The sequence below is a fragment of the Hypanus sabinus genome, chromosome 28, assembly GCF_030144855.1.
Source record: "Hypanus sabinus isolate sHypSab1 chromosome 28, sHypSab1.hap1, whole genome shotgun sequence".
In the NCBI taxonomy this organism is placed as follows: Eukaryota; Metazoa; Chordata; class Chondrichthyes; order Myliobatiformes; family Dasyatidae; genus Hypanus; species Hypanus sabinus.
This window is the reverse complement of record NC_082733.1, coordinates 37,429,739-37,453,760: the sequence shown is the minus strand read 5'-3', so window position 1 is coordinate 37,453,760 and position 24,022 is coordinate 37,429,739. Positions and strand designations below refer to the sequence as shown.

Here is a 24,022-nt window from a genome sequence, read left to right as displayed (position 1 = left end):
GTGGCGCGGCTTGGTGGGGTTGGAGGGCCTGTTCAACGATGCAGCTCTAAAATAAAATAAACTGCTCTCCCTTTGTCATTTTTCTTACTTCTCCCAATCAACCTGTCTCTTTACCCCTCCTCCACCCTTTCCTTCTGCCCATTACCCACACAATTCCACCTGATCATCCTCCCTCACTTTCTTCATTGCATACTACACTTCCCTCCTTAAGCCTGCTACTCTTCAGTGCTAAATCCAAGTATTGTGGCGACAATCTGCAGGTTTTGAATATAATCCTATTTGTGCTTGCATACAGTGGACTTGTTTGTATATTTGTCTGCAGTGTGTATTATTTATATATAGACTTTTTTTAAAAACTTGGCAGTCAGCGGGAAGCCAATGTTAAAAGTGTGACTCAACAAAAGTTTGTGAAATTGGTAGAATGCAAATTTCCCACAAGGCTCCAGTTTGTTATTTTGGTTTTGACAGCCTTTAAGGATGGCTGTGGAGAGAAAGAAGCAGTGTCCTGTATGATGTGTTCAAGGGAAAGATAGCAAAATTCTCAAGGTTGTTTATATTCAGTCTTTTTCAATGGCGACTGACTGAATTGGGAAAGAATATTCCAGTTCCCAGCAGTCACAACTGCACCATCAAGCACAAATGGCGGCCTTTCTCCCAGCCTGCAGTTTAGAACATATGAACATAGAAGCAATTTATGAGACTTGTTGCAAATCTTCTTGCTGCATCTTGATTTATATTGTGGTCAGTGTGTTGATGTTGAACACAAAACTTGGACACCTATAAATACTGTGCACAGTAGCCTATGTAGAAATAATATTGTAATCATTATTCATATTATTGTAGGTAGATGTTAAGATAATGCAGTTTCAGTTTCTGTAATGTTTATATCTTGCAAGCTGAAATTCTTGTTTATCAAAGTTTTAACTTTGTTGGAATGTTTGAGTGCTGAAACCTAGACAATAGTTATTTTTAAATTGATGTTTTGAATGTTTTTCATATACAGGTATGATGTGAATATGCGTTGCTTGGCAGCTCGAGTTAACTACAAGACCTTGATTATCATCTGTGCTCTGTTTACACTGGTCACTGTTCTTCTGTGGAACAAATGCTCGAGTGATAAAGCAATCCAGTTTCCGAGGCACCTCGGCCACTTGGAGAACTTGGTTGGCAAAGGAGCTTTAGAAAAAAGAGAAATAGACTCTGATGATGACAACTATCTGGCTATCCTTTTAAGAGGAGGAAAGCCTCCGAGGAAAGCCTCCAGTAAAGCAGCCATCTGCAGATGTGTCCCACCAGGAGCAGCAGAGAGCACCTCCTGTAGCCAATATTCTAAACAACAATGCCAATAAACTATTGGGTATTAAATACGAAGAGATGGATTGCTTAATAAATGATGACTATACAATAAAAGGCAGGAAAGAAGGCAATGAAGTTTATCTTCCCTTCAGCTGGATTGAGAAATATTTTGAAGTTTATGGAAAGATTGCCCAATATGATGGTTATGATCGGTTTGAGTTTTCCCACAGTTATTCAAAAGTGTACACTCCAAGGGGTACTTATCGGCCAGATGGGGTATTCATGTCATTTGAAGGCTACAATGTGGAAGTCCGAGACCGTGTGAAGTGCATCAGTGGTGTTGAAGGTAGGTCCTGCTTTAGAAGGTGTGTCTATTCTGATTTTTCTCCATCCCAATTATTAATTCAATCTATTTTGACAGCAATAGTATTCCTCTTCAGAATGCTTACAAATAGAGGGATTTTTAGATTACCCACCCTAATAAGGAAATATGAAATTTCTGTGCTGTGTCACAAATCCGGCATGCTTTAATAATTCTTCTGTAAATGCCTTTTGAAGTTGCAGCATGTTCTAATGATCAATTCAGCTCCAGAGTTTTAATTTTATACATTTCATATGACACCAGAATATAAAACAAATTATCTACTTGTATTTGAATAACTGATACCTTTTTTAAACCACACATGATCACCTGAGATTAGAAAATTAATTTGTTTGAATAGCGATGGTTGAAATGATTTGAACATTCTGATAGGTCCTGTCAAAGACTTGTGTGTTTCCACAATTCATGTTATGACCTCAGGATATCCTAAGATGATTTGCAACTTGCCTCATCCTAAATGTGTTTCTTTAATAATACTACATTATTTCTAAGAATAGAGTATAACATCTTCTGATATTTGACATTTTGGTAAAAATTTGGAATCTAACATGTCTTGTTGTATTAGATAAAGTTATTTGAGCATGAAATCCTCCAACGAGATATTTACACTCGAACTATTCAAATATTATGATGGACTCATCCAACATGAATTTTTCATACTAGGTGAATTTAGTAGAGGCTATTTTTGTTTTTAACGTCAAATCATCTGGCTCATTGTCTCCACCATTTCTGCTTTTATTTTCCCTCCATTTTGTAATCTTGTCCTTGTATCTTAAATTTTAATCACATCCTTTCTTACAGATTGCAGCATTTTCCCTTAATAAAGATATCAGACTAACAGATTAATAGTACTTTATTTTCAGTCTTTTCTTAAATAATAGGGTTACATTTGCTACCCATCAATCTGCAAGAACCATTCCAGATTCTATAGAATCTGGATTATAATTAGAGCTTCTTCCTAGACACCTCTTTTAAAGAATGAGATATTGATCATTAGATCCTAGGAATTCATTTTCATATTTACTAATTTATCTAGTAATATTTCTTAATAGTTAATTCATTAAGTTCATTATTTTGACTGAGCTTTTTGGTCCTCAAGTATGTTTGGGAGATTTGTATAACAACTTCTCTGACAGAAGTTTAATCAATGTAATATAAGATCCTAATCCAAAACATTGACAATTCCTTTCCTCCATGGATACTATTTGACCTGCCGAGTTCCTCCATCAGTTTGTTTTTTGCTTGATTTTGTTTAATTTCCCTGCTATTTCCTTCTTACTGCACATCTCTATTTGGTTCACTGTTCTTTTCCTTCTTAGCTATTGATGACTTTGGATTTATTTTAAGGTTTCTTGTTAGTTTACTTATGTATTCCCTTTTTTTTAATCCTTTGAATTTTATAATGCCTGCAATCCAAGTTTACAGAATTTTCTGGCATTTTTATAAGACTTTTAAGTTCTCCTGTTATTCATGGTTGGACTATTTCTCCTGTTGTACCATGAAGAAATGAATCTTTGTAGCAAGCCATGTATTATTTAATTCTATTAATTTTTTTAATTAACTGCCCTATTATTGCAACCACTTAATTATTTAAAATATGGTTTCCCGCTGTAACTCATACCGTAATTTGATTCTGGAATCAAGGTCTTCAGTTTAGCTATGTCACTTTCAAACTCAGTATAGAATTCTGTCATAATATGATCACTGTCTTAGAGGTACCTTTTAATATTACAAATAAAACTTTTTTGTTATACATTCCTGGATCTAAGTATCCTTTTCAAGTGTGAATTCCTCATCATACTGATCTAGGTATCCTTCATTATATTATGGGAATTCATCTTCTACATAATTAGTCTATTTGTCCAGACTATATGTAAATAGATTGAAGTACCCCTTGATGACTTTATATTGCATCACATACTTTCAAATTTCCTTGTACCATGTCTGACATCACAGATACTATTTAGAGGCCTATAAACAACTTTCACCAACTGCTGCCTCCTTGCTCCATCAAAACAGCTCCATTTTTATACCATGTTCTGTCAAATCAAAACCTCTTCTAACTAGGATATATCAATTCAAGTGCATAAAGAGGAATCAGTATCATAGGTTGGGATTTTCAGAGAGCTTTGGATAAGGTCTCCTATAGAAGGTAGAAAGTGGAATGGGTGTAGAATAGTAGTGGGTTGAGAGTTGGTAAGCAGATAGAAAACAAAAGATAAATGGATGCTTCTCAAGTGCCAGGCAGAGGCTAGTAGATACAAAAGACTTGTTGCATGAGTCAAACTAATTATCTCCATCAATGATTGGCTGTCAAATTTCCACGCGTGATCATGTCATGAAACTATGTATGAGGAGGATGCCAAGCCTTTTCTAAGAAATATAGACTATCAAAATAAATGATATTATTCATCATTAGCAAAAAACCATTGCTGGAGATTTTTTAAATAGGAAAATGTTGATGGAGTTAGGGACCTGAATATCCATGCACATGAGTTGCTGAAAGCTGTCATGCAGCTGTGGAAAGCAGGTGGTGTTTGTTGGAAGAAACTTTTGAGGTCAAAGTGACCATAAGCCAGAGGAGCAGAATTAGGCCATTTGTCCCATTGCGGGGCTCCATCCTTCCATCATGACTGATTTTATTGTCAGTCTTAATCCATTCTCCTGCCTTTTCTCTGTAACCTTTGATACAGTTACAAATCATGAACCCATCAACCTCTTTAAATATACTCAATGATTTGGCCTCTACAGCTGTCGGTAGCAATAAATTCTTCAGATTCACCACCATCTGGCTAAGGGAGTCCCTTAGCTGTTCTAAAGGGACATTCTTCTATTCTGAGGATGTGGCCTCTGGTCCTACACTCCCCCACTATAGGAAATATTCTCTCCATTTCCACTCTATCCAGGTCTTTCAAAATTCAATAGATTTCATTGAGATCACTACTCCCCACCCCAGCGCATTCTTATAAACTCTGATGACTACAGGCTTAGAGTCATCAAACGCTCCTCATACCTGGGATCATTCTCATGAACCACCTCTGAAACCTCCAGTGCCAGCACATCCTTGGATAAGGGGGTCAAAACTGTCCACAATGCTCCACGTGCAGTCCAACCAATGCCTCAAAGCCTCAGCACTAAATTCTAGCTTTTATTTTCCAGTCCACTCAAAGGAATGTTAATATTCATTGTGGTTACAGTCATCAGGATCTTTGGTGAGACCCCTAATGCATTGTATTCCATTTTGCTCTCTTTACTAATCATAGGGCAGTGCACCAAAGATTCACAGAACTATTTCCTGTGATGAAAGGTCTGATATGAGAGATTGAAGAGCTAGAACTCTGCTCTTCAGAATTGAAAGTCTTGACAGGTGACCTATTGAAATGTGTAAAATTCATAATGTTTGACTGGGTAGGTAGATGCTGGCAATGAGTTTCCATTGGACGAAGAGTTTAGAATTAGGTTTCATAGTCTCAAAGAAAGGAGAAGAAAATTTAGAATGGAAAGAAACGTTCTTACTCAGAAGTGGTGAATCTTTGGGATTTTCATCGATTATAGAGGTTCTATCATCAATTAAAGGCAGATCACTAGATTTATGTATCAGGATAAGGCAAGAAAATCATCAATGATTTTGAATGACAGAGCAGACTCGAGACCAAATGGCCTTCACCTTTTCTTTGTTCTTCATAGTTATGTATCACATCTGTCCCTGGTTTCTGTGTTTAGAACTGGGATTGTATTTTATACATAATGAAGAATTGTTTTGAACTTATTTCAATAATTCAAGCAGAGTTTGGGGAGTAGAATGAGTGAGTTAACTCACATGTCCCACAAGTGAGCAGTTGCAGTTTTCTTTCATATATTGAACTAGTTTCAAACAAGCTGTGAAATGTTTCATTTAATGTGTTGATCTTTCTACGGTAAAATATGCAGACATTATGCGTGTATGGTTTGAGAAAGTCTTCCCAGTTCATATTGATTATGTAATTATAGAATGAGTTGAAGTGAAAGGACTATGGGGCCCTTCTGTAAATCTTTGTTGCTCTCTTTTGATTGCTTTGCTGCATAAAAATCTTCTTGTTTTCTCACTAGGCAGATTTAAGTGGGTAGAATATTACTCAGCATTGTTTAATATATGTATGTTTTTCAATTTTCAGTGATATGGAATGCAGTGAGTAGGTTGTGGAATAGTGGGAAGAGTGAATGAATTGAATTGTGCATGCTCACTGAATTATAATGAACAGATGACAACTGGAGTGAAGTACTTGCTTTTAAAATGGAAATGAGATTTTCTTTACCCAGTCAATACTGAATGTAAACATGAATGTTAAGTAGTGGTAAAGCTAGTAAATGGCATTTTTAATTTGTAATTTTGTTGGCCAGAGTTCAAAACTATTCAATGCAGTTAACTGTATTTTACTCTGTTCTCTGGGAGGCTCCTGAGGTACCTGTTTTGATGAATTACTATGATTGGGTCTGCAATTTCAGATTTACGCAGTGTCTAATCACTTGGGTTAAAAATGGTTACTCCCTTTGTTGCACTGTTGAGAAAATTCATCTGCGTTTATTACAAAATGAACATTCTGTTTTAAAGAATTTAGCATTTTGGGCTCTGTGGGGAAAAATATTTTGAACCTTCATAAACTAATCTTTGTTAAACATTTAATTTTTAATGGCTGTACAACATAGAAGTAGGCTTTTGGAGGTCACCCCATTCATCCCCACAAAGTACTCATCTACTTGGTCTTTAGCCTTCTAAGCCTTGGTGATTCAAGTGGATACTTTAATAGATTCAGAGAGTATCTCCAGGGAGTCATCATTGTTTTTTTTAAAAAAAGCAGATGCTGAGAAGGTGTGCGTATAATGGTTACTTTTGAAGAAATGGCCATGTTTTGAATTATTTTGTAAGTGTAAAATCTAAGGATGGAATTTCCTTTTTGTTGACCCTTCATGCTCAAATTCATCAATTGAAGTTTTATTGGGAACTGGGGAGTTTGTCTATCCTATTGTGCTCAGATCTTAATCTTGACAAAGTGCCATGCCAACTGCTTTACAGTGATACTTTTGTTTTTAAGTACATTTCTTCCATAGCATGTTGTCTAATCTTAATGTTTGAAATGTATTTTCTGTTTCTTTCCCCCCCCCAAAGGAATTTATGAAAGAACTTGAAAAATAAAATGCATGAGTTCTGAGTCTGTATATAGTTATGTGTGTAAAGTATATTGGACAGGAAGCAATTTCTGTACTGATAGAGGGTCTTGACCTGGAACATTCACAATTCCTTTTAAAATTTGTTGTAAAAGGAGTAATTATCTGCCTTTTACAAACCCACTAACTTCAGTTACCTTGACTGCACCTCTTCCAGCCCTCTCACTTTCCCTTATCGTAGTTCCGCTGTCTTGCCACATATGTTCTCTTGATAAGGCTTTCCATTTCAGAACATCTGAGATGTCCTTCTTTTCAGTCCACTGCTATCAATGCAGCTCCCAACCACCTCATTTCCCCCATCCCCCGACAAAGCACAGACACAGTTCCCCTTTTCCTTAACTACCATCCCACTAGCTTCCATATTCAACACATCATTCTCTGCAACTTCTGCCATCTCCAACAGAATCCACGCTACCTGGCACATCTTCGCTGGCCCTCTCTGCTTTCCGCAGGAATCACTTTCTCTGCAACTCCCTTCCCAGTGCTCAGCCTCCAGGCACTTATTCCTGCAACAGTGTTAAGTGATACACCTGCCCCTACACCTCCTCCCTCACAACCATTCAAGTACCTAAACAGTCCTCTCAAGTGAGAGAGCACTTCACATGTGAATCCATCAGTGTCATTTTTTTGGTATCTGGTGCTCCCAGTGTGGCCTCCTCTATGTTGATGAGACCCAACACAGATTGGAGATCAATTTATTGAGCACCAGTGTTCCATCCACATAAAGCCTGGATTTCTCAGTGACCACCCATTTCATTCCATTTCCTATTGCCACCCTGTCCAAGGGCTTTTGCAGTGCCATATTGAAGCTGAATGCATTTTGAAGAATAACACCTCTTGGTAGTCCATCTCAGTAGTATCCAGTCTGACAGTGTGAATGGCAGTAATATCAACTAACAACACCCTCTGTTTTTTTCTTCTCCCTCCCCAACCATTTTTCCGTATTCCTATGACCCCTTCTTCCCCCATGCCCATTGGTATCTTCATCTTTCTCCCTCTGGTTCCCATCGACTTGCCTTTATTCTATTGTTTTCTGTTCTGTCAAATCCCTTCTCTAGCCCTTTGTCTTCTCCACCTATTACCTCCAAATCCCTCACATCATTCATTTTCTCCTCCCCCCACCACCTTACCTGACACCTACCAGCCTGTGCTTCACCCCTGCTTGCCCTTTTCAACCTTGATGAGTATTGGCTTGAAACATAGATCTTTTTCCTCAAATGCTGCCTAACCCCAAGTTCCTCCAGCATTTTTTTGTGTGTTCATGCAGCCTTTCTCTTTGTTTCAAAAACTTTTTTAATGACCTTATTAACAACTTGTCAGTCTGTAAAATAGAGTAAAAATGTGTCACAGGTGGCATTGCTGAAGATACAAAAATGAGTTGTTTTATAGCTCTCAGCTAAGTCAAATAAACTGCTCAAAATTGAGAATTAATGCTTGGGTCTTTGGCATCTGAGCAATTTAGGTGCGTCCCCAGTCTACAAAGAAATTCTATTCTTCAGCAGAATCTTTCAGGGGAACTAAAATGAGTAGAAGGTGCAGTAGAAATTGTTATTTTAAGCAAAGCTTCTGCTGTGAAATCCCCATATTTACACATCAGTTCATGATTTCAAATTAACACAATTAAGACTTATTAAATGCTGATTGTTTCTTTATGGTTGCATATGACTAGAGTAGTTAAAAAAAAATCTGAACATGCACAATACTCTGTACATGTTACAGGATTTTTTAAAAGTGAGAGTGTTATAATTTTTCAAAATTCACCTGTATTTATGTATTGGATGAGGTTGCTTTTATTTGCAAACTGCTGATATTGAGCCATCCTCTAATATAACCAGAAAACAGATTGATTTGGCTTACCTACTTATTCAAATTGTGATTTTTATGTGGATTTATTTTGTACTCTAAAGGCTAACACTTGTTATATACAGAAGTGATGCATTTTTACATGTGCTCTCTAAGAAAAAAAATTTGCTTTTTCAAAAAAAAACTTGTTGCTCTATATTACTACATCTAACTCCAGAAAGCAACAGACAGAAATATAATAGTATTCTGTGAAATGTAGTGCATTAAGAGGGGAGGGCACATTTTCAACGAGCCCTCTTAAGATGTTCTTTCTTTCTCCAGTGCTGCAGTTAACCAAGCCAGTACCTGGTGTCTGGAAGCCTCTAAAAGTGCTCCTTACTGCCGAACTGAATGATGTACAGTCTCATTTGTGCAGTTGTCCATTTACTATAGTGCTCTGTGCTTATCCCATTTGAAGATAAATGACTGCATTGATCATGAAGTGTTTCATTTATTCTTTTCGCTGCTGCAAGTCCTTACCTTGAGGTCTCTTGTAGATAAATAGAGGTGGAATGTTATAATTTTGGAAGTTGAAGCATTTTACAATACAATTCCTTGCCGAAAGGCAAACTTCAGCAATTGAATAAGATGCTTGAATAAGGTTATTTGGTGAAACAACAAGCTCACTACTTCTGAATGTTGCAAAATGTCTTGAATTCTCTAAATTCATGGCGGAACTTGCCCTGAATCCTAAAGTAATCAGGTTAAATCTTGACAGTTGCTGCTTTTGGAAATTTTCCAATACACAATTAAAACAAAAGAAAACATGAGGAAATCTGCAGATGCTGGAAATTCAAACAACACACAAAATGCTGGTGGAACACAGCAACCAGGCAGCATCTATAGGGAGAAGCACTGTCGATGTTTTGGGCCGAGACCCTTCGTCAGGACTAACTGAAAGGAGAGAGACTAAGAGATTTGAAAGAAGTGGGGGGAGGGGGAAAATGTGAAATGATAGAAGACCAGAGGGGGTGGGATGAAACTAAGAGCTGGAAAGGTGATTGGCAAAAGTAATATAGAGCTGGAGAAGGGAAAGGATCATGGGACAGGAGACCTCGGGAAGAAAGAAAGGGGGAGGGGGGAGCACCAGAGGAAGATGGAGAACAGGCAGGGTGATGGGCAGAGAGAGAGAAAAAAAACAACTAAATATGTGAGGGATGAGGTAAGAAGTTATGCCTGCCTTTTTGCTGGCTTTGTGGAACAGTCCATGTTCCAACTCTATACGGGTATCCATTCCCCTCTTTTCCTTCGCTACATCGATGACTACATTGGCGCTGCCTTCTTCCTCCTGCATGTATGCTGAGCTCATTGACTTCATTAACTTTGCCTCCAACTTTAACCCTGCCCTCAAATTTACCTGGTCCATTTCCGACACCTCCCTCCCCTTTCTTGATCTTTCTGTCTCCATCTCTGGAGACAGCTTATCTACTGATGTCTACTATAAGCCTATAGACTCTCACAGCTACCTTAACTATTCCTCTTCCCACCCTGTCTCTTGCAAAAATGCTATCCCCTTCTCCATCTCTGCCGTATCTGCTCTCAGGATGAGGCTTTTCATTCCAGGACGAAGGAGATGCCTTCCTTTTTTAAACAAAGGGGCTTCCCCTCTTCCACCATCAACTCTGCTCTCAAACGCATCTCTCCCATTTCCTGCACATCTGCCCTCACCCCATCCGCCTGCCACCCCACTTGGGTTAGGGTTCCCCTTGTCCTCGCCTACCACCCCACCAGCCTCCAGGTCCAACATATAATTCTCCGTAACTTCCACCACCTCCAACAGGATCCCACTACCAAGCACATCTTTCCCTCCCCCCCCCCCCCCCCCCGGCTTTCCACAGGGATCGCTCCCTACGCGACTCCCTCATCCACTCGTCCCCCCCATCCCTTCCCATCGATCTCCCTCCTGGCACTTGTCCTTGTAAGCAGAACAAGTGCTACACCTGCCCTTACACTTCCTCAATCACCACCATTCAGGGCCCCAGACAGTCCTTCCAGGTGAGGCAACACTTCACCTGTGAGTCGACTGGTGTGGTATACTGTGTCTGGTGCTCCTGGTGTGGCCTTTTATATATTGGTGAGACACGACGCAGACTGGGAGACCGTTTCACTGAACACCTACACTCGGTCCGCCAGAGAAAGCAGGATCTCCCAGTGGCCACACATTTTAATTCCACGTCCCATTCCCATTCTGATATGTCTATCCATGGCCTCCTCTACTGTCAAAATGAATCCAAACTCAGGTTGGAGGAACAACACCTTGTATACTGGCTGGGTAGCCTCCAACCTGATGACATGAACATTGACTTCTCCAACTTCCGTTAATGCCCCCCTCCCCTTCTTACCCCATCCCTTACATATTTAGTTCTCTCTCTCTCTCTCTCTCTCTGCCCATCACCCTGCCTGTTCTCCATCTCCCTCTGGTGCTCCCCCCTCACCCTTTCTTTCTCCCGAGGACTCCAGTCCCATGATCCTTTCCCTTCCCCAGCTCTATATCACTTTCGCCAATCACCTTTCCAGCTCTTGGCTTCATCCCACCCCCTCTAGTCTTCTATCATTTTGCATTTCCCCCTCCCCCGACTACTTTCAAATCTCTTACTATTTTTCCTTTCGGTTAGTCCTGACGAAGGGTCTCGGCTCGAAATGTCGACAGTGCTTCTCCTTATAGATACTGCCTGGCCTGCTGTGTTCCACCAGCATTTTGTGTGTGTGGTTTAGAACAAAAGAAAGCCTGCTTGCATTGATCTTTGTGATTTGTTTTTTTTTTCAGTAAGCACCACGTATTTTGTGTTCCAGCACATTTTAAAGACAGCATTGTTATTCACAAGTCTTAATATAGCCCAGTTGATCATGATGAATTGGAGCAGATCTGGTTTTATAACTAGGTTATTCCTTGTGAATACTTTGAAACATTATGAAGGTCACTGATTTTATAGTGAATAAATCAAGTATATTTTTTCCCATTCCTGGTTAACACATTGGTGTTTTGGGATTTGATCTGAGTTCTTGATATCTTGAATTGTGAATTATGTGTTATTTTTAAAGTACTCTGGATTTTATATCTTGTCAATCTCAGCAATTGAAGTCCATAATATATAAATAATATTGAAACTGGGGATTTGAATGTAACAAAAATAATCTAGATGCGTCTGTTTTTAATTTTGTGGTCAGAATCTCTTAAGTTCTATTTCCACCTGAAGTATGCTTCAGGATGCTCTTCATTTACTACAGCTCAGCACTCAATGATATCATCCCCTCAAGACTGATCCCTTCTATTTCTTCATGTGTAGACTCCAGTCACTTCAGAGTGGCAACAGCAGTAGGATGCCCCAGTAGCCTAGCATTTTGCACAACACTATTAGCTATGGACATTGGAGTTCGAAGTTCAGTCCGAGTCTCTGTAAGGAGTTTGTACATCCTCCCTATGAAATGCGTAGATTTACTCCAGTTTCCTTCCACAGTCCAAACACGTACTGGTTAGTAGGTCATTGTAAATTGTCCAATGATTAGTTCAGGGTTAAATTGGAGGTTGCTAGCAGTATGACTCGAAGGGCCGGACATGTCTATTCCCCTCTGTATTTATAAATACAGCATTGTGGGCTGTATCCAAAAAAGTGGCAGTTCTGTGGTCAAAAATGCATTGTTAATGAGAGGTCAGAGGAGACTGGTTCAAGCTGACAGGAAGGTGAAGGTAATTCAGATAACCATGCATTACAACAGTGATGTGCAGAAGAGCAACTCTGTACAACACGATGAGCCTTGAAGTGGATAGGTGACAGCAGCAAAAGACAACAAACATTCACTCAGCCACTTTATTAAGTACAGCAGGTACCTAATAAAATGGCCACCGAGTTTATATCTCGCTTTTTCATGGTCACAGAGCCTTAATTCTGGAAACCAAAAAAAGTACCTCCAGCTGAAAGGTTGCAGCTCAGGAAGGTGTTTCACCAACACCAACTGAGAGGTAATTAAGAATAGGAAGCCAGTGTTGCACCATTAATGCCTTCAATAGAAAAAATATTTTGACTCTTGTTTCCACAAACAAAGCGGGTTTAGCTACTTCCACTTTAGTATTAAGAGGACTACAACCCAGATAGAAACTAACTTCAAATTGTTTTCACCAACCATTTCTACCCCTTTCTCTTATCACCACTCCAGTAACCAACTCCACTATGCTGACAGTGTTTGTTAGCTGAAACTATTGAATTGAATTTAATTTATTTCTTATATCCTTCACATACATGTGGACTAAGAATCTTTACGTACGTCTCCGTCTAAATGTGCAATCTGCAATCATAGTAATTTATAATAAATAGAACAGTCAATCTAACATAGAGTATACTCAAATCAGCATGACTTAATCAGTTGGATGGCCTGGTGGAAGAAGCTGTTCTGGAACCTGTTGGTCCTGGCTTTTGTGCTGTGGTGCTGTTGTGACTTGGGTCCCCAATGATCCTACGGGCCCTTTTTACACACCTGTCCTTTAAAATATCCTGGATCATGGGAAGTTCACAACTACAGATGCACTGGGCTGTCTACACTACTCTCTGCAGAGTCCTGTGATTAATAGAAGTACAGTTCCCATACCAGGCAGTGATGCAGCCAGTCAGGATGTTCTCAATTGTGCCCCTGTAGAAAGTTCTTAGGATTTGGGGGCCCATGCCAAACTACCTCCACCATCTGAGGTGAAAGAGGTGCTGTTGTGCCATACAGGGGATGGCCATGTGCTAATCTCCCACTGAGATTTTTAAATTAAAAAAGCAACCACTATCAACTAATATTAAATTCTTAGTAATAACAACTTGATTTATGTTAACACATTCAGTGTGTTAAGCAAAATATTTCTGAGCATTGGACTAAACTACCCAAGCAAAGAGTAAATCATTAAAAAAGATTCAGATTCAAAATTGGTAAAGGAGACACAAGGATAATATTTTTCATGCTGGAAGTTGTTAAAATATGGAATACAATTGCCTGAGTATTCAGTTGATGAACACAAGTCACAGCTTTGAAAAATGAATTATGTAGGTACAAGAAAGGGGGGGGGAGGAAATGCAGAGTTATGGTAAATGAGCTAGGGAATGGGACTATAATTGATTTCCTTTTGGAAAGTTGGCACTGATTCAACAGGCCAAGTCGCTGTCTAGAATACTTAGTGATTCTGTGATACTAGTTTGTGGGCCAAGAGAGTACTTCCCATCTTAAGGAGATATCTTTCTGGTAAGGAAACAATACTATTGAATGAGCATTGATGTGACTTCAGCAAAAATTCTATCCACATCAGCTTGTATTACAGTGAAGTAGCAATATATCCTACAGTATATCCAGAATCCATCAATCTCTCTAGTTTGTAATTAGGGTTATGACACTTTTGATTCTTCTAATAGGTCCGTTAAACATTGTAGGTAATAACTGATAGAGGTTTTGAGACATCCAAATCCAATTTAACTGAATTATCTATATTTGGCTTGTCACATGCAACTTGAATGAATTTGTTTATAAATTTTTTTAACAAAATATTGAAAATGGCTTCACAGTATGATTAAATTTAACCTGTTTTCCATCATTAAATAGCTTTAAATTAGTTTTCTCTGTTTTGCAGTGTTCAGGAAAAAAATAATTGCTTCTTTCAATACATTCTTGCTGTTAAACCGAAGCCTGCAAAAAAGCTTCCAACACCAAATAAATTTTGTGCAAGTAGTTACTATGGAAATGCTTTGTATTATGTTTTGTCTGCTGCTGATATAGAACACATTTTATAGATTCTACTAATTAAAAATTATCGCATTTGTCAGAAAGTAATTGGTACTTTCAGACAAGAACCTTGCACTTTTCATTTTAGTTAATCTGTCTCATTATGTTAATTGCCTTTTTTAAATGGTGTTCAAAGGAAGAAGTGTCAAGATTGGGTAATTCTGGACCAGTTGCTGTTTTATTCTCAAAGGAATAGATTGCATAGTGCCAAATGGGGAAAACAAAACGACAAAGCAGCCCATGCCACAGCTATTGTTTTGAAATATTAGGTTTTAGAATTTGAAGTTCTTTGCCAGAGCATTTTTTTCTTTTCAAATTATGAATCAACTTGAGACAACTTCAAAAGAAGCACCTCAGTTTAGTTTGGGTCACCAACCAAATGATGTGTTTGGAATTAAGCTGTAAATTTGATTGGTGCGAACCCTCTGTCATCATCTTTCTGCCATCTTGTCCATTCCAACCTACCTCTCTATGGATATGCAGCATTCCATTCTGTTGATGCCAATCCTGATGCTGTCATGAAATTTGCTTGCAAAGGTATCCTAATCATTAGAGCAACTTCTAACATTACTTTTAAATGTATTATTAGCCTATATCTGTAGTTGTGACTTTTTAAATGTGTTGCTGTGCATTCAAAGATGGAATCTTTGTGCTGTTACAAACTTTATCTAATTAACCTAATAAGATATTATAAAACAATAGGATATCTTCAATAACAAAGCACATGTAGAAGTTCAGAATCAGTATCAGGTTTAATATCACCAGCATATGTCATGAAATTTGTTAACTTAGCAGAGGCAGTACAATGTAATATATGATCATTTAAAAATCAATCAATTACAATAATTATATATGCATATTAAATAATTAAGTTAAACATAGCACCAAAACAGAAATAACAATTTTTAAAAAGTGAGGTTGTGTTCATGGGTTCAATGCCCATTTAGAAATCTGATGGCAGAGAGGAAGAAGCTGTTTCTGAGTCACTGTGTGTGTGCCTTTAAGCTTCTGTACCTTCTTCCTGACTATAATAATAACAGGCATGTCCTGAGTGTTGGTTCTTTAATAATGGACACCTCCTTTCTGAGGCACTGCTCTTTGAAGATGTCCTGGATACTACGGAGGCTAGTACACCAGATGGACCTGACTGATTTTACAACTTTCTGTAGCTGCTTTTGATCCTGTCCAGTAACACCCCCCCCCCCACCCCGTCCCCATACCAGCCAGTGATGCAGCCTGTCAGAATGCTCTCCATGGTACATCTGTAGTAGTTTCTGAGTGTTTTAGGTGACAAACCAAATCTTCTCAAGCTCCTAATGAAATATAGCCACAGCCTTGTCTTTATATCTGCATCAATATATTGGGATCAGGTTAGTTCCTCATAGATATTGAAGTTCATTAACATTCTCATTAAAATACCCCAAACATAATTTTGATGATATTGTCAAATATAAAGTTCTTACAATGAATTACTAAGATAGATATTAAGCAATCACTGCTGTCATATTATATTTCAACTGCAAGTTTTGAGGACGATCTACAGTATTGTCCAATCTGTGTAGTATTGTCTGCCTGATCAATGGCTTAGCCAAATATTTTTTGGGGGTGCTAAGTAGGGGAATCAAAAGAAATGTTATCCCTACAACAGCCATAGCCACAATACAGTCCAATGTATTTCTTATTTCCTGTTGGTGACATTTTTGCTTTTGTATATTGTCCTACAGCCAAAGCCTTCTTTCTTGTTAATACATGTAGCTTATAGTCAGTATTAATTAATCATAGTGATCATGAAATGCTATTAAAAATAATCTCCAAAATGTAAAAATCACCAACTGCACTCCCATTGTTCATAACAACAAGAAATTCTACCCTGTACCCAGTATCAAGATTTAGTAGGCAATTTTCTGTTTTGTGTGTGATGTTGACATAGACTCATTGGCCACTTTATTAGATGGTGTAACCATAAATCGAACACCATTTATTCAGTACCCAATAAAGTGGCCACTGAGTGTACGTCATGGTTTTTATTATTTACAGAGTGGAACCCGTTGTCTTCTGGTGTAACCCATCAGCTTCAAGGTTCAACATGTGCATTCAGAGATGCTCTTCTGCACACCACTGTGGTTATTTGAGTTACCCTTGCCTTCCTGTCAGTTTGAACCAGTCTAGCCATTCTCCTCTGACCCCTTTCAGTAATAAACCATTTTTGCCCACAATACTGTCACTTGACGTTTTTTTCTCCCCGCACCATTTCTGAGATTTACTTTATTTAGCACCAACGATCATGTCACAGTCAAAGTCACTTGAATCACATTTCTGCCCCATTCTGATATTTGGTCTAAACAACTGAATCTCTTGACCATATCTGCATGCTTTTATGCATTAAGTTGCTGCCACATGATTGGCCAACTAGATATTTGCATTAACAAGCAGGTGTACCTAATGAAGTAGTCACTGAGTGCAAGTCTTTTCCTTTCCCTTTCACAATTCTGATTCTATATGTACAGGCGAAGTTCATCAATCTGCTTCATAGACCTACATTATTGAGATTTTGTAAACCCCAAAAATGGAAATATTTTTGTAACTTCCACTTTGAGAATATTTGGCAACAGTGATTTTTTTTAAACCTTCCAGTCTTTAGGATTGGGTATTGAGAGAAGGTGCAAACAATATGATCAACTATTCCATATGGGAACAATTTGAGATAATGGTTAAGAGTTTGGGCTATTCCATGGTGCTCAATTCAGAATATTTTGTATTGACATTTATATCAGTCATTGACTTAAATGTTTTGGGATATCTTGTTTTGAAAACACAAATCCAATCTTTATTTAATGTATACTAAACTTTTGCCCCTCCTGTTTTGTAAACTAAATGTGCAATTTAAAATATTTTCAAATGTACAGCAACTATATGAAATCTTAATTCTTGAAGGAAATTGCAAATTGACATTTCATTCAATCATTTAAGTAGTAGTAATAACATTCTTTGTGATCATATTAGTCAAATATTGATTAAACTCTTCATTACAATGCAATATAATACATGGTTACAGAACACCATATGCATCTGATATCCCATACTTATTTTAAAGCATTACTAATGTTTAACATCACAGAATTTTTTCCTGAAGTACAATTTAAGTGAAAACTTTTTTTTTTTTTGGCAATGGTGATGGAGAGATTGAATGGGCAGTCTAGAGTTTTCAGCTTTAGGAAAAGGTCAAATTAAAGATCCTGCTTATTATCAAGGACCAGGGGTCATTATTTATGTTTTCAAAGAAAAACAATCCTGAGTTGGTCACAAAACCACCATGTTTAATTTGCGTAGCATCTAATTTGTACCAATAATGGGAACTAATTGCACTTATTTTGCAATTTATTAGACTCTTAATGTTGACTTTGTATTAAATAATTTTATTTTTTATTATAAAAGCATATAGAATAAGCTGCATTATTTCAAAAGCTAATTGTTTAAAATAGTTCAAATATTAAACCTAATCATTCATTCTTCTCTTCTAGGTGTTCCTTTGTCCACTCAGTGGGGACCACAAGGATATTTCTATCCTATTCAGATAGCACAATATGGGCTAAGTCACTACAGTAAAAACCTCACTGAGAAGCCTCCACATACAGAAGTCTATGAAGCCACAGACAAAAGAGATAAAAGCACAAAGCAAAATGACTGGATGGTGCCAAAAGGTTGTACTGTTTCTACAGTGTTTGACAAAGCAAGATCCAGCAATGTAAATCAGTTCTCTGCCCCAGGTATTTGACCTCAATGGACAATATTTGTTAGAATTAATATGTCATCTTAGGAAAAATGTTGAAGTAATTGTAAAGCTTAAAATTTTTGCAGAAAAACTAAGGGTCCCAAAGTTTGACATTTTAGAGATGGAGGACATGTAAAATGTATTCTGGATTATTATTATATTAATGACGATTTCCAGACATGGGGGGCCTCAGCAAAGTCAACAAATCTAAATCCATTAATTAGAATTCTGTAAGTGTTGAATGTTTTTACAAAAATGAAGTCAAGACAATTCCCTTGATAACCACCATCAATTGTTTGTACAGCGAAGGTTGAGATAAAACCTGTTGTATCAAATGTTATTTCCAGAGGCCTAAATTATAAAAGCTGTATTAGTACTGGTAATGTAGGAAGTCATTTAAAAATTGGTGGAGTACTTGAAGATTCAATGTTCACAATGAAATATCTAGATATTTGGTATTAAATTTAAATGTAAGTCATCCGCAGATTTGTACAGCTAATGAAAGTCTTGTAAACATAGATTGGGGATTAAAATTAAGCCTGCCACACATTTCCAATTTCTGTATTGTGCTGTATTTCATCTACTTAAAATAATGTAGAATGTAGCCTAGTTATTGCATCTACTGCATTTGTTTTGTGGATTAAGGATCACTTGAATTGAGCTAGTGGTATTATATGCTTTACAAATCTAATTTTGCTTACTAGTTTATAAGATTGAAGTATTATACAAATATTTTAGTTTAAAACTTTATTTTGTTTTCTTTTCAGAATCTTCAGAAGGAGTTTCTCTGATGCTTGGAAATACAAAAGATTTCATTATTTCATTTGACATTAAATTCTTAACAAATGGGAGTGTTTCGGTGGTACTGGAGACAACTGAAAAGAACCAACTATTTACAATTCACTATGTCACAAATACACAACTTATAGCCTTCAAAGACAGAGATATTTACTACGGCATAGGCCCACGGACTAGCTGGAGTACTGTTACTAGAGATCTGGTAACTGACCTGAAGAAAGGGGTTGGCTTGTCCAATACCAAGGCTGTAAAGCAGACTAAAATAATGCCCAAGAAAGTCATCAAGCTGGTTGCCAAGGGAAAAGGCTTCATTGATAACATCACAATAGCAACTACAGCACACATGCCAGCCTTCTTTGCTGCCAGTGACTGGCTGGTAAGAAATCAGGATGAGCAAGGTGGCTGGCCAATTATGGTGACACGCAAACTAGGTGAGGGTTTTAAGTCTTTGGAGCCTGGCTGGTATTCGGCCATGGCACAAGGTCAAGCCATGTCTACGCTGGTAAGGGCCTATTTGCTTACAAAGGAACAGGTGTATCTCAATTCAGCCTTACGGGCAGTCATGCCCTTTACTCTCAAATCAGAGGATCACGGGGTTAAAGCTGTGTTTATGAATAAATACGACTGGTATGAAGAATACCCAACTTCTCCCAATTCTTTTGTTCTGAATGGCTTCATATACTCTCTACTAGGTCTGTATGATCTGAAAGAAACTGCAGGTGAGAAACTAGGACAAGAAGCTAAGAAACTCTATGATCAAGGCATGGAATCGTTGAAAGCCATGCTTCCATTGTTTGACACTGGCTCAGGTACAATCTATGATCTCCGCCATTTTATGCTTGGTACAGCTCCAAACTTGGCACGCTGGGACTATCACACCACCCACATCAACCAGCTGCAACTGCTGAGCACAGTCGACGATGCACCTATCTTTAAGGAATTTATTAAAAGATGGAAGTCCTATTTAAAAGGAGGGAGGGCTAAGCACAACTAGAGCTGAAAGCCAAATTATAATCTTGTCAATCAATCATTATAATATGAGGTTCTTTAATTGATACATTTTTCTAAGCATACAAATAGTACATTTTGAGTCCCTGCTGCCCTCTACAATGGCACACTTGTAAGAGTGTAACACTCTAATTATTTAAGAAATCAAATGGTTGTGAAGCAATATGTCTGAGTAAGCATTGTTTTGGTTGTCCTTGCTTTTCTGTTTGGGGAACACCTGTCATTTAACTGAATTTTCAATTCCACATGCTGATTCATTTCATGGCCACTTTCAAGCTGTTTCTGACAATACAATCATGTGAATGGCACTCTGTTTTTGGCTATGCTCGTTCATTTCTCTCCATTGTTATTTTTTTTTTCTACTGACATGATTTTGTTTTTGCAACCACTTGATTATATTAAATGATGTTCCTTTTCAATAGGAGAATAAATGATTTTATTCTTTCTTTAAAAGGAATGTCAGCACCTATTTGGTGTTCCTGGTGTGGCAGCAGTCCCAACATCTGCATTCAGCAATCCTGTATCTTATCCATTTCCAGTCTCCAATCTCCCGACTCATTTCCTGATTTCTCTGCATAATGAAATGTTGAAAGTGGTGATTAACCCCTAAGGTGGTTTTATAGGCATGTTGTTTTATCTTCTGTTTGGGGATGAGGCTGTTCTTTCATAAATTAGGAAGTAGCATGGATTTTAAAATCCATTCATGTGTTCACCTGTAACTAGCATAGAATATTTTTCCACTGTTTTTTTAAAAGTTGAAGCTTATTGCTCATTTAGCTTTTGATGCACATGGCGAAGCACAACAGAATAAAAATTGATTAAAGTGTAACTGCACAAATAGAGTAATATATGTATAGTGGATTCTGTAAAACAGTGCAAGGGATGGGTTTGGTTTCCAATGGAATCGGACTGTTCCAGATGGTGCCAATTTCACCATTTTGCCTTGTCACAATCTTTATCGCACCCCTTTCATTCATGATTTAATTCGTTTTCCATTTGTGGCTGATTTTGTGTGTGGCACATAGTATCCAAGGATGAGGATACAGCATAGTAATAATGACCTAATTTTGCTTGTATTTGGCTTTTTAAAAAAATTTTATTTGATGGCAATTGTTCTTGTAATTCAAGCATTGCTTCCTTTCCACCTTTCTACGTCAGTTGTAAATATGGGAATCTTGTTTATCAGTGTGTTGATTTAAGGAGTAGAAACTAGTTTGCTTGTGTAATTCACTTGGTTTATGAAAAAAAAGCACCTGAGTTATCAGCCTAAGGAGGCTTGATATTGACACTACATATGTCCCTTTCATTTGTTTTGTGAATGATTATGGGGCTATAGTGCAATTTTCATAGGTGCTGACTGATCTGTCTTTTGTATATCTAATTTATTATGGTTGTATTTCAGATTTGCATAATTGTTCTATTTTGATTTTCATTTCAAATCCTGAACTGATTGACTATCACACAATTTGGGATGGAAGGGGTGATTTAAGCTATATTGTTACTGTATTTTAAAGTGTACACATTAAACAATAAAATCACCAGCCCAGAAATGGATTTGAATGCTGAAATCATTTGAACAATATTTTCGGAATGACTTTGGTTGCCAGTGTATCCTCAGTCCAAAACTTTGAACCATATTAACCATATTTTGATGTTTGTCATCCTTCTCAAATTGGTTCAAAATAGTTACTGGTGAGGGAGAAGATTCATCTAAGATATTTACAACACTGATTGTAAATATGTTGTTTGATAACCTTTTAAATCTAATTTTTCAATATTGGTTTTCCTTATATGGGACCAAATTGAAGTTTAATATTGAGCATTGGTGTATAGAATAATTGCTAAAGTGTTGACAAGGCCACTTAATCCATCATTGTGGTGATTCACATGCTTAAACTCTCCTAAAATTTTATTCATTCTATTTTTCCTTAACTACAAGGGAACAAACATTGTAAATTCTGATATTTCTATTCCTAAGTAATTATATTCTTAGTGGCCACTTTATTAGTTACAGAGTGGAACCCAGTGTGGACTTCTGCTGTTGTAGCCCATCCACTTCAAGGTTTGATGTGATGTGCCTTTAGGGATGCTCCTCTGCACACCACTGTTATAAAGCATAGTTATTTGAGTTGCTGTCACTTTCTTGTGAGCTTGAACCAGTCTAGCTATTCTCTTCTTAACCTCTCTCATTTTCACCACACAGATCTGCAACTCACTGGATGTTTTTTTTTGTTTTTCACACGATTCTCTGTAAATGAATGTGCATGAATATCCCAAGGGATACTCAAACCACCCCATCTGGCACTGACAATCATTCCACAGTCAAAGTCACTTAGATTACTTTCTTCCCCATTCTGATGTTTGGTTTGAACCACAGCTGAACCTCTTAACCGTGGTTGCATGCTTTCATACATTAAGTTGCTGCCACATGATTAGCTAATGAGATATTTTCATAAACATATAAGTGTACATTCATACCTAATAAAGTAGCCGCTGAGTATAGTTCGTCCAACTTTGTGAATCAGCGTTCAAAAGTCTGCTTGGTTAATGATGAAGCTATGAGAAAGTTAAACTACTTTTCCACCCCCTTCCCTCTTTTTGTCTGTGTCTGTTTTTCTAACTTAGTGCTAAGTATGGAGTGGTTAAAAAGACCAGAACTGTTGCTAGTAAGGTCTGTCTGTAATATTCACTGCTTGCTTCCAATTAGTTAGAAGGGAAAACATACTAAAGATTATTTATTTACAGATTATAGTTGATAGCACATTGTCCAATGGTGTGTTTGATTTTTAAAATCTCAGATACTGATAGCTACTTGATCTGATACATGGCATATAGAGGAAAGGTGTTCATTTTGGGAAGAAATGGGGAGGTATTTCCAATGTATTCATTATCCAGCTTTTTCTGTTGCTGGAAGGTTTTTTTATATGCAATTTTTATTTTATATTTCCCTCTACTTCTGCAACTGCCCCACCCAAAAAATATGGTTATTTTCTTTGCAAAGCATTTGCTAGTGGTTTAACGATTTTATATCAATGTATTACTCTGTTTTCTTCATAATTGTGGGATTTTGTATTAGAGCTTAAAATCATCTTCTCTTCAGATTTTGTGTTGTGAATACCAAAGCATTAAAAAAAATCCTTACACACTTGAGCAGGTTTTCTTTTAACTGGTGATATTACACATTTAGTCTGGTCATTGGATGCATTAGAATGTAAATTGCAGGTGGGTATATGCAAATTGATGTCACATGAGTGAGTAATAACTTTGTGCGATGTACCCTGTCTGGACTATGCGCAAGACTTTCACTGAAAGCTGCTATTTTCATTCACACTGTGTATTTTTGATCATTTTAACTTGTATTTTTACATGTGGATCTGAACCATATGTTGGATATGCAATAACTTGTTTACGAAACACTGTTGCCTGTTGACAGGGTGAGGACAGTGTAAAGCTGTACCAATTTGCATTTGTTAAGCACAATGTGCACACTGTAGTACAGCATTGCTATTTTGTACACGGCAAAAATTCATAATTTTTCAAATAAAGTGACTATATACTACATTTATATAAAAATATTGATTGGATCAATCTTTGCTGTGCTGAGTATCTTTGCTTATTGGAATTGTACAATAAAGCATTTTCTAAAAAGGGATTTCATAGTTCTGTTTGTTAATCCTCTGTTGCATACTGCTGTTAACTTGGAGGTTAAAGATCTGTTCTTAGAAGTCCTCTGGTATATAAATTTACACTAATCCCATTTGCCTGCATTAAGTTTATATCCTTAATATTGATTTAATATTTCAGTAATTTCCCCATAGTAGAATAGGTTCTAAATACTTCAAACTGCCAAATATTTTTCACTTGTTGCAAGAATAGAGTCATAGAACACTGCCGTACAGAAACAAGGTCTTCAGCACATCTAGCCCATGCCAAACCTAGTCTCATTGGCCTGTACCCATACCAAAGCC

The 24,022-nt window shown here is 37.4% G+C and overlaps 1 protein-coding gene across 1 annotated transcript in view; it reads left to right on the top strand.

Annotated features, from left to right (window-relative positions):
- Positions 1-23,697, top strand: part of LOC132382594 (D-glucuronyl C5-epimerase-like) — a 69,597-nt gene extending 45,900 nt beyond the window's left edge. Inside the window, 4 exon segments of the mRNA XM_059952961.1 lie at positions 1,004-1,250; positions 1,252-1,642; positions 17,998-18,243; positions 19,016-23,697. Of these exon segments, the coding sequence (XP_059808944.1) occupies positions 1,004-1,250; positions 1,252-1,642; positions 17,998-18,243; positions 19,016-20,040 (1,909 nt within the window). The 3' untranslated portion in view covers positions 20,041-23,697.
- The last annotated feature ends 325 nt before the right edge of the window (positions 23,698-24,022 follow it).